The following is a 12,619-nucleotide window of genomic DNA, read 5'->3' on the forward strand; positions in this document are numbered from 1 at the left end:
AGTAACAACTGCAAACATGTAACTCTTTTGTATCGGTTGTGAATAAATAGTTGCCATTATTTAAGTACCAACCCTCGTCGATTGCAACCAAAGGCAACAATGACAAATACGTTTGTCGTTTCAGAAAGTATATTCGGTTAGAAAAATCACCTTGTACGACGGGCAGGGGTAGTGGACTATCGCAGTGGCCGCGGTTATTATCTATGACAGTGCTGTACACAAATTATCCAGTTAATAAGTACTTTAAAACAAAAAAACGGTATTTGCAATACGATAATTTGCAAAAGAAGTGTCTTATTCGTGGTTAATAAGTTAGCTTCCCAAAATATAGGTATGAAGCTGGGCATCTGTGACGTACTTTTGCCTATCACCGTTAAAAGTCTCTTTTATGTTAAAACTTTCCACAAATAGTAAGTTTTAGCGCAAAATCGGTATGAAATGTCAGAAGCCAGTTAAAAAACCTTTCTAACGATACCTCACTCATCCTATAAGATTAGAAGGTGCTGAGAAAAAGGGATGTTGACTTGCGAAACTATATGCAAGGTGTCCCAAAAAGACACCGACAAACTTTAGGGGCAGGTTCCTTATACAGAAATAAGTAAAAAAAAAACAGTAAACACGAAACTTAAGAGGTACGAGTACTACGAGAACTAGTGCATCTTCGGCATTATGAAACATCTCTCTTCTACTTTAAGGTCTTTGCTTCCTTAGCTTGGAGGAGGAATTATTAACCAAAACTAGACATGGGGTCTAAAATACATACTTTGAGAGTTATGAGCACTTACTCTTCATCGCTAGTGTGAAACACACTCTTCCACTAAACAAGTGTTCATAACTCGCTTTAGAGGCCTTGTTTACTTGAATTTTTTTTTTTTTTAGAACCCATACCTAAAGTTCGTCGATGTTTTTTGGGATACCCTGTGTATGATACACCCCATGCACAAATTTTGCATTAGGGCCTCCTTTGCACCCCTCTCTGGTTTGCAGCCACTTGAGCTCCTTGGCCCTTAAGCCGGTCCTGTTCGTTGCTAAGCACCACTCTAAATCATCCAACTAATCTTGGAATGTTGGTATGCATTACGTACGAAGAACGCTTACCAGCATTATTTAAAAGAGATATTTTAGTTATCGTTTTATTCTCCTTGGAATATATTGCTTCCTAAGTAGCGGAATTCCTTAACTCCATCTACTTCGTGATCACCAGTGCTGAAGTTAAATTTCTCGGTATTCTCATTTCTGGTTCTTCTCATTACTTTAATCTTTTTTCGATATACTCTCAGTCCACATTCTACACTCATTCACTCATTAAACTGTCCATTCCATTCAACACATCCTGTAATTCTTCTTCACTTTCACTGAGGACAGCAGTGTCATCAGCGAATGTTTTCATTGATATCCATTCACCTAGAATTTTAATCCCGCTCTTGAATCTTTCATTTACTTCCGTCATTGCTTTTTCGATGTATGGATTGAACAGTAGGGGCGAAAGACTACATCGCCGTCACACTCTCTTTTTAATTCGAGCACTTCTTTCGCGGTCTCTCACTCTTATTTTTCCCTCAGCGGTACGTCGACGATAACGTATGCCCCGTTTTCTTGCTCATAATGGTAAACCATCCTGGGCTTACATTTCAGCAAGAAAATGGCCTTCCGCACACGGAGAGACTTTCTCTGCTTATCTTCGCGCTTAACAAACCCTACCTTGGCCAGCAAGGCAGCTGGATCTCTCCCCAATTGAGAAAGTTTCGAGCATTATGAACAGGGCCGTACGACCAGCTAAGTATTTTGATGCTCTGGCGCTCCAATTGGACAGAATTTGGCACGATATCCCTCAGGAGGACATCCAGTAACTACCAATGAACGTCAAATCGAATAATGACCAAAGCGTTATTGACTTGCTCATTTTGTGAAGCTCTTTTCTTGAATAAATCACCTACTTTTTTTAAACTGTAATCATTTGTTTGTTTGTCTGTACATGTACCTCACATCTACTGAATTCCGACCCATTTCATTGGATGGACGAAAAATAGGTTTTTCTGAGAAACGGTGAGAAACAGGAGAATTAGACCCTGTCTGACACTTTCAGAAAAAACATCGTGGACAAGGAAATGGAAGTCAACATATCCACTACGAGTGTTTCCCTATCTGCTGAACTGAGGTGAATACATCACATGTTGAAGTACGGACAGCACTTATACTGCACTGATGCTCTGCTCGTTGGGGTGTTGGGCACGGCGCAGATGATGTACATGGTGTACATGTAATTCTCTGCCTACACAGTGGACGCAATATGCCGTCCGCAAAATCCTAGGGCTGAAAGTACCTCAGTACAGGACAGAACATGAGTAAAGATTTCTTTTTGCTCACTAGCCAGAAACAGAAAGTTCCCTAAAGAAGCACTTCAATGTGTATCAGAGACTCCACTGAGAGGAAAAGATCCTTCACTAGAGTAAACAGAATAACAGCTCTGTTCGCAGAGAAACGCATTTACCCGCTCCTTGTGGCGAGATCAACACTTCTCAAAATCTAACTGCCAGATTCTCCACTGTTGATATGGCCAGCGAAGTTTCTGGGTCGGTCCCCAGAGGGAAGTGTCCTCAGTCAATCCCCAGAGGGAAGTGTCTCCATACCATACACCTATTCCCTCCGGGGCAGACAGCGTCTATATTTGCGCTCAGGTCACGAATCCTCACGAATCCTAGTGACAGTTAGAGAAACGTCACCTCCCACTACACAAGTGCTGAACTTGCTAGCCATTCACCTGAATCTCATATTCCTTCCAGAAGATTTTCTGGAGGTTTCCGTTTTCCCTCCTGTATCCTCACCACTCTGCCAGTCATACGAGTATATGCATCTCTGTTTCCTGGTGGGTGGCGTACCTTGGCGTTTCCCATGAGGAAATTCCTCAGAGGTTAGCTCACGGCCATCATTTGTGTCCCCATTCATTCCTTCACACTACAAGGATGTCTTTTGGCCTTGTGTCCCCCCACCCCTCCCCATCAACGCTCATCCGTCAGGTACGTTATTCCGAATTTTTTTCCGCCCACCAGAGTGCAACGTCCCACCCACACTGCCCGCACCTCGGGGGTTATGCGCTCTCCAACGTTGTAAACTGCCGCCTCCTCGCTCTGCTTTCTCTCAAGGCAGTAAACGTCCGCCCCTGCAGAACACGACTCTCTTCCCAGCCCCTCTTCAGCCAATAGTGGTTTCTGAGGAACCCGTTGCCCAGGTCGCCCTTTCTGCCAGTTCTCAGCTTTAATTAACTGCCAAACATGCAGGACTACAGAAACTGTTAGTACATGGTGCTAGCCAGTATAAGCCAATGAAACAATGAGTAGTCTGACTGTACATTGTAAACAGTTATCTGATGGAAATATACACTGAAGAGAAATTATATAACATTAAATGTATGGTGGTAAAATATTTTTGCCTTACACAGTGACAGTATCAACAAACTGGTCTCTCGTTGGGAGAAAAGTGTTCATCGCCAGGGTTACAATGTTGAAAAATAAATACGTATGTAGACATGAGGAATAAAGATGTAGCATGTTAATAAAGTTTGTTTTATTTGAAAAAGTTTAAGAGTTCTCACAAAAAAAATTCGTTTTCAGCATGCCTTGTATATGCAAACAAACAAAAATTAATTATGTAACTTATAATTAAAATGTTATTAATACCTAGCATATTTTAAGTTGTCCACATAAGAATAAACAATGGATGTGATGAATATACAGAAACGTTGTTCAACTCGAGGGCAATGTCCTCTTAGCAGCGAATAATATGAATTGTCTCTCTTCTAATGAGAGTTCACCTGAAAATCGTACAGATGCTGAAGTCGCTAACGTGAAATAAATAGATTCGGACACAGCACAGGTGGAACTTTACGTTTTTTAAATACTAAAGGACTATTTGTGGAAGTGAACAAAAAATAACCGATTTTAATGCTCTTTGGCTTTTTTCCCTTTACTTTTAAGTACTATATGTTTCATGTTATAACTCTTCTTCTTCCAACTCCGTGAACCTAAAATCAGATTATGAAGTTTTGCAACATATTGTCTCAAAAAAAAACAAAAAAAAAAAAGATCGGTAGGATAATTGCATTTCTTAAATCAGAGCCATTGTGTGTCCAACCAAACTTCGAGTGTAATAGTGCAGGCACACTGATGTGCTCTTGTCCTTAAGCTATAGGCGGAGTTCCCTCACTCCATTTCGTCCAGTAGCCTCACCTGTCACCGAACTAGAACGCCTACTTCCCAGGAATTCGCACGGTGAAGTGGGGCTTCCAACGACCTCACTAACTCTACACTAGCCTTTCTGGTCTCGGAGAGTTTGGTAAGTTACGTGAAAAGTACCAAATCCTGGTGAGACTACCATCATAGTGGATCAACGCAGCCGGTTTGTGTTGCTGATCACGTGTCAGCAGGGACGTTACGCCAATCTCATTTAACGGCCAATCAGTGTTTGTGTAGCAAAAATAAATTTAATATAGACAGTAGCAAACTTAGGCTTGTGCGACCAGTCATAGCGGCTGCCTTATAGGCACCAATATCTGCGAGATGTAAACGTCTGGACTACACACTTGCGCAATGGCGCAACCCTCGCCGCCCCCCCCCCCCCCCCCTCCCCACCCTTTTTTTTCTTTAGAGTAGCACTTGCAACCTAAGCCCTCAATTATTTGTTGGATGTCTTCCAATCTCTGATTTCTCTAAAGTCTTTACCCCTTACAGCTCCCTCTAGTACCGTGGAAGTTATTCCCTCGTGTCTTAACACGTCTTGCCATCCTGTCACTTCTTCTTGTCAGTGTGTTCCAAAATTCCTCTGTTCACCGATTCTGCTGAGAAGCTCTTTCCTTATTTTATCAGTCAACCCAATTTTCAACATTATTCTGTAGCACCACATCTCAAATCCTTCTATTCTCTTCTATTTCGATATTCCCGCAGCATATGATTCACTACCGTACAATGCTGTGCTAAAACGTACCTTCAACAGAAATGTCTTCCACAAATTAAGGCCTATCATTGATACAACTCGTTTGTTTGATACTGATTCTAAATCCTACAATGTCATTGAGAGGTACTTCACAATTCTTAATAGTCACCGTTTGCTCCCTTTTATTTAGCAGACTGCCATCAACAACAAAATGAGGCATTTTGCTAATCTACACTGCTCAGAGTGCACACTACGGTGCATTCACTATTGCTTATTACAGAAGGAGGCGTCTACCTAATTTCATGGCGAATACCTTGAACTGGTATTCTCAAAGCAGAATCGTGTCGTAAGAAAACCTAGTCGGGTAGCTTCTCCAGAAATAAGCGATTGTTCCTAATAGGACAAGTCTTTTCTTGGAAGTCACGCGATGGCTGACGTCTAAAGCTACGAAAAAAGGTCGTGGTACTCGAATGCCGTAAAGAGGGCAAACTTACTGGCCTGCAGCGCCACACTTCTTTGAACTGCATGGACATTCGGTACTTTTTCTGCTACTTTGCTGTTCTCCTCCTGTAGCCAGCCGTCAATGTAGTTTTCAATTTCTGTCCTGCAGTTTTCTGTTTATGCAGCTGGAAATAAATGCCACATGATTTTCATTTTTTTCGATGTAATTCGTTTTGGATCATCCCCTGATGTTATTTATACCTCCATTACACCATTTCCCAATCTTTTCAGTAAACTTTCATGTATTAGCCATCCACGCCGTTCTGCTTTCCTTGTCTTCTTCTTCGGTCTTATAGGTCAAATGCTGTTCGCGTCAGACTTCTTCATTAATTACGGTACCTGGTACAGACGTATTTTTATTAATTTTCTATAGCACTACATTTCGTTAACTTCAATTGTTTAGCTCTTCGGTGTTAGGGTGGTCTAATTATGACTCTGCTGAGTAAAAAACGTGTTGATGAGTACCTTTGTGAAGTTCATTAAACGAAATTAACTATTTATTTCTGCTCGTAGGAGGATCTTTTTGGTCAAATGTTTGAGCGGGGCGAAAGAAGATTCCCTATAAATTACACAATGGGTTTTTGTCCGAATTTTCGCAACGAAACGAAGAGTAGGGAATGGACAAATGGAGTATGAAACTGACCAGATTGGGTCTAGTTTTTCAAAACAAAATATTTAATTACTTTAAAGTAATCGTGGTAATTAAGGAAAACTTAATTAGTTATTTGACGCAAAATTATTCAATCAATTCTTGTCCGATTTTTCATAGCCGATCTAATAGTTAGAAAATTTGGTATCAAATTGACTTGCATGAGACCTAGTTTTGCAACAACAAATAATTCCTTGAAAACAATCAGGGTAATTAAGAAAAATTTAATTAGTTACTTGAGGGAAAACTGAAATATTTCACGAACGCCTGCTGCTAGGTATGCAAATGAAGTGACAAAAAGTTCAAGTTCTAGTTCTTTGCGCATAAAAAGTTACATTGATGTGATATTTAAGTGCCAAAATTGTTTCCTTCAAATCACTACTAAATTCAGAAGATTTCGAGAACAGGCGACGCTAGAAAAGCAAATGAAGTGTCAATAAGGAAATGCTTTCTAAATAAAACTTGAAAAAAAAATAAAACGAACTGCATAAAAATCGTTCATATGTTTTGTGAAATGATTTGCCAAAAGTAAGAAATAAAACAGATTAGAGAAACATTTGATGAGACTTTGCATGATGTTGGCAACCACGCGCAGCAAATGAGATGCGTCAAATTTTTTCTCTATTCCGTTTCTTATCTTTAGACACTCTATTTCAGAAAACATTTGGCGAATATTTCTACCGTTTTTTATCTGGTTAATTGAGCTTAGGATTTTTCCTTTTTTCTCTGTTATAGGCTATTTGATTTTGTTACTAAGTAATTCTTGCATCTTACTTCTTAGCTCCTCATTCAAGGAAGTTTGTGTGGTACTCTAATTTTAGCAACACTGCTGACTAAGTTTTTATTAAGTTTGGGTAGTATTTTGTTTCTAAAATTGTTTACGTTTTGACCAGCATTTTTTCACCTCTCTTTTCACTTTGTGTAGGATTTCTGTGATATTCGCTCAGCTAACAAGATAGTTTTCCTCGTACATGTTTACTCCTGCGAGTTAATGTACTCTCTGATTTCATGTAAATCCTTGCATGATGTAAAATAAAATAATATTAGTCGCGAGACTCTATATTGTGATTAGGCATCGTGATTGTAAACACTGACTTACCGTGAAAGTATGTCAACATTCACGTATTCACTTGATGCATGTCCAAAAATTTGCAAAATATCCTTATTTCTCACTTACACCGACAAATGTCGACATTCACCATCATACACTGATGACAAATGTTGAACAAAAATGTTTTTGTTATGTTTTAAAATCATACTTTATTATGCAAACATTTTATATGTTAAAAGAGGAGGAAGTTTAAATAACAGCACAAATAAATAAACTGTTGACCTTAAAAGGAACAGTACATTCCGAGTGACATAAGAAAATAATTCCAATAATAAACTTGTGTGATTGGCATTATACAATCCTATTTATTACAACAAATTAAACAGTTACAACACTTCTAACTGCACAAGAGTCCCTTGCTATTGCAACTGCATTTAGTCGTTGAACACTGGTTTTTGCACTGCATAGCCTTGCCCTCCACTTGTCGAATTAGTGGCAGCTGCTTCTCTCAGCGACATTTGTTAAGAAGAAATCTAGTCCCTGGCAAATAACTTTTCTTTACAAATTACAATCTGATTGCGGGTGCGAACTGCTTGAGAGTTTTTTTTTTCTTTTGTAATATTTGAATATATACTTCAGAGCCAAGATGGCATATAACGATTTATTTCGAATTTGGGTTCCTAAACAATTTAAATTTTCAACGTAGTCAAAATATATGGCACAATAACAGCTCCAAAGATGACAGAAAAGTACTGCTGAAACCGGTCATCAATTCAAAATAAATACTTAAATGTGATCTTGGCTCTGAAATATTTCGTAAAGTATTAAAGTGTGAAGATACCCCCTCAGTAGAATGTCTGTAATACTCGCACTTTTTTTATTTGCTTATTCGTAGAAGTTAGAGCCTTATATTCGACAACAGCCGCCAACACATTTCGGATATATGTGTGGCCACAATCGACATCAGGAACTTGTACTCATACTACATTACCAATTTGACCGGGAGGAAATTTTCTTCATTCAGTGCTTGCATTAGAAGATTCTCTTTTGCCGCAGCCCTTTTTGTAGAAATAAACTCGTGTTGTTCAGTGAGGGCTCGATATGAAGACGTGGGGAGCTGCAGCTTCTCTTCAATATCTTTCTTTGGAATATGGTTTTCTCTATGCCCACTGCTGAAATTTTCTTGAAAAGTATTAAAAATTTCTTCGAGCTCTTCTTCGGCTTAAATATTTGCGATTTGTTCAATAAGTAAAGAAGACGATGCTATGGCTCTCTTTGGTTTCATGCCAAACATGGCCTCATAAGGACTTTTCTTTGTCGTATGTAGTGTTCTTGGCAAACTGAATAAAGTCCAGATAACCGTTATCGTTCATCCACGTAGTTAGCATATTCTATATATCCTGACTGATCCTTTCAACTGAGCCCTGTGTTTGACTATGATGAGGCTTTTCATGAACTACCTTAACACCTTTCCACATAGTCTTTAGTTCAGATATGACCTAGTTACAGAATTCCCTATCATTATCTGATTCATATACAGCTAGAACACCAAACAATAAACAAATTTGAAGGTGATACGCTAATTCTTCATCTGTCTTTGTTTTCAGAGGTTGTATTTGCACAAACTTTGTTAAATGATTTTAATACAGCGTTATTAACTTATATTCGCCATCCCCGTGCTACTGCAGTCTATCAGACCAACCTGACATGTTAACTTTGGACAGACCACTGGTTTGACAACAGTACCTTTTTTAGGTCCACTATGTATCATTTGACATTGTTTACATAAATTTAAATACAACATTGCAACATCATATGTAATATTTTTTATTCAACTTGCAACTAATTAAATGATTTTTTTATCTCCATGATACGTTTCAAAGGTGTAAACCTCGTATAATTAGCTATTCATCATTGGTAACGTAATACTATATATTCGTTTCTCCTGGTTTTAATTCTACAATTAATTTCTCTTCAACATTAATTTTCAAAACGTCAAAATGTTTTAAGGAAGGAGTTTCACACAGCAGTTAGTCGCATTAGTTTTTATTGTTCTTGCACATCTAGATTTCGAGTATAAATAGCCATCTCCAGTGCATTTCCGTTATAATTCAACAGACTCGCGGCAGTTTATGTCACCATATGTTCTGACAGGTGTACCGCCAGAATGGCCCAAAGTACTGTAGACGCCTATTTAAAGCCGAAATCTAGATTTTAAAGAATAATAAAAACTAAGGGTATTGCGACTGACTGCTATGTGCCACTGCGTTCGTATAGTCTACGGTCGCCGTGCATAGCTGTCCCTGATGGAATCAAAGTTGATGAAAATGTTTTAATCGTTTGTAATACAACAGTGTACTGCACTTAGTTTTAGCAGAAATCACTTCAGAATGTATTTTGGAACACTTTTCTTCAGAAAAATAAAAACAGTTGTCTCTCATTTACCCTCATTTAAGGCATGCAATATTTAAAAAAAAACTGCAGTTCACTGCAGCGGCAATTTCACATAAATTAGGGTATTGGATAAAATAATTAAATTTAAGAAAATGTTGAACGCTCCATCACACTTTGCGTAAGACTGCCAAACAACAGTGTTTCATACTATAACATGACTATGCCACGTGACCTCAGTCACAGCAGAACAGAGGTTCGGGCGACAGACTGTCGCCCATCTGCTGATATCGGCTTCTCGTTTCGACCTCCATAAAAGCATATCTATGCTTGTCGACATACATCGATGATGATCCGAATCTGTGAGATTATAACCAAATATTCAGTGTTTCACAGACGTAATTGGTATGTGTTGACATTCATGAAAGAAAGTTGACATTCTCCAACTTCGGTGTTTCACAAACACCGAATGTTTAAAATTACTTCATGCTACGTTTGATGTAGTATTAAATGACACTCAAGGAAAGACGGCGAATAGTCACTTAATATCGCATCAAACGTAGCCTGATGAAGTTTTAACCTTTGTAGCACTTGTACCTACGAAGCTAAGACTTGTTAATTTGATAACGATCCACGTGTTAACATCACCGAGCTAGCTTCCTTTAGGACCACATTCAACAGTTTCTCACTTGCCCACACAGAGTGCATTTCCTTCAGGGATCGGCCATCTCCAATGACATTCATCATGTTTATTTAATCATTGTGTTTATCTTCCGAAAGTTCTTTTAAAAAACTGAGGATATGGAACGTCAATATGAGTAAGGATTCTAGAAAGGTCCATACAGTTTTCTAATAAGTTTTATGTTAATACTTAAAGTTAAGTGTACTGCTGTGGATATTGTAAAGGAATTTCTAAAGTCTGCGAAGCTTAAGGACACAATCAGCTATTGTTTGAAACTTCCCCACACTGCAGGTCCAGTTACCTTGACCATCTGTCATAGTGCTGTGGGTAACCTGCCTATCGCTCCTGACATGCGCAGTCATAGCAATGACTGTAACTCTGTACTTAAATTAATTTATGAGCTGCGACTTCGTATAAATGTCACAATGGGATTAACAACCTCGTTTCTCTAGAATAGATGAGTGTGGAACAGCAGCCGCTGATTAACAGTATTATCATAATCCTAATGCCATCTTTCCCCTGATTAACACTATATCGTGATACTACTACCATATTGTTACACTGGTACAGACGAGTGTGGAGCAGATGTCCCTGATTAACAGTATTACTGCGATGTTATTACCACCTCGTTACACTGGTGTAGAGCAGTATAACGCAAATGCCCTGGGCAGCTGTATTCACAGGGGGTGCGTTCATGTGTTCCAGCTGGAGCCGGAGCCACAGAGCCGGCGTAACAGCGGCGTGGGCGTGGCCATGGGGGTGGGCGTGGCCACCAGCCTGATGGGCGGACTGCTGCTCAGGCCATCCTCCGACACCTCGCTGCCGCCAATCAACAAGGTGCGTGCCTAGTACTGTGTGTTGGCAAAACTTCGGACGGGAGGAAAGGTATAATGATAAGCAAGGGCTGTAACAGCTCCTCTTCTCGTTAACTTACCAGCTACTTTGAATCGTCTGTGCTGTACCACCTCCTGTGGAAAATATATGAATTAAATGAGATTTGGTGAGATCTTATTTCATATAAAAATCTAGCAACCTGCATGTGCAGTGAGCAGTGAGACGTTATTATGCGTTGTGTTACTTTTTTTTTTTTTTTTTTTTTGGTCAGATTCTGTAGTTATTTCCGAGGTGATAGTAAGAGGACAGCTGAAACTATTGATAATTAAAGATTAGAAATGCATTTTACAACCCTCATTATCCCCCACTTCTTTTGAATTTTTTCACCAGTTTCAAGGTGGTGTTTAGAGGCCTAAGTCCACAGCTGAAATTTGTTTGCACATTCTACTCTATGTCGTACAGATATATCTACTCAGGGTGTGCCATGAGGAATAGTAAATACTTTAGGACTAATTCGAACAAAAAATTCCATATACACTGCCTGACAAAGAACGTGAAGAACTCGGAAGGGGATGAGGCAACGAAATGAAACTTCAGGAGCCCAGGATGTATGTGATATTATTTCAGTGATTACAAAAGAAAGTCAAATTTTCAATGTACCTTGCAATATGAGCCCCTTTATCAGTGTGAGATTGCACCCCCTCCAGCTTCTAGACCCGTGATACATGTGGGAGAGCACTGCTCTGTTGAAAAATGGCACCACGATACCATCGCATGAGGGGTAATACATGAGGATACCGGATGCCTGTGACATACCGTTGTGCCGTCATAGTGCCCTCAATTCAGTCGTGACATAAATTCATACTCGATGTCTCCGAACACCATGACGCCACGGGTAACACTACACAGCCTCTCCAGAATATTGGAAGAAAGGGACCTCTGCCCAGGTGGCTGCTGTGCACACCAACGATGTTTATGCTAGGTAGTTCAGAACCGCAATTTGTCACTGAATGCAGAGCGATGCTATTCATCAGCAGTTCATGTGACCCAGTCATGGCCCCACTGCAAATGCAGCCGTTTTTGCTGTGGTGTTTACGGTGGCCTATACATGGGACGTTAATCCCCTAGAACACTTGCTGCTAGTCTCCAGTCAAAGGTGAGGGCTAACACAGAATGTTTCAGGGAGTCCATTACATGTTCTCGAATGGCAAGCGCAGACGTGAAGGGGTTACGGAATGCATGGTGCACAGCACGGTGACACTCCCTTGTGATGATCAGACGTGGTCGACCAGAACCTCGATAAGAGGTATGACTGATTTCGCGTTTTCATACTGTCCAGTTCGGGCCACTGTTACTTCTGAATGCCCACAAATCCGGATGTTGCACGACTCGACCAGCTGGTCAAAATGGAGACCCACACTAACCGCGCTTTCAATCTCTGTCAGGTGCTGATAACGGTGTCTCACACGAGTACGGGACACAGTGATCGCTCTGTTTCTAACGCAGTTCACAACTCTTACATACCTTAAAAGGCCTGGTAACAACACTTAACACGAGCAAAACCAATGACCTCTGGTACTCA

General features: G+C 39.9%; 1 protein-coding gene across 1 annotated transcript in view; it reads left to right on the top strand.

Annotated features, from left to right (window-relative positions):
- The window catches only part of LOC124596014 (probable E3 ubiquitin-protein ligase HECTD2), a 381,240-nt gene that overhangs the window by 13,673 nt on the left and 354,948 nt on the right, over positions 1-12,619 (top strand). Inside the window, exon 3 of the mRNA XM_047134973.1 lies at positions 10,909-11,040. Within this exon, the coding sequence (XP_046990929.1) occupies positions 10,909-11,040 (132 nt within the window). The remainder of the gene's footprint in view (positions 1-10,908; positions 11,041-12,619) is intronic.

Source organism: Schistocerca americana, chromosome 1, assembly GCF_021461395.2.
Source record: "Schistocerca americana isolate TAMUIC-IGC-003095 chromosome 1, iqSchAmer2.1, whole genome shotgun sequence".
NCBI classification, from domain to species: domain Eukaryota; kingdom Metazoa; phylum Arthropoda; class Insecta; order Orthoptera; family Acrididae; genus Schistocerca; species Schistocerca americana.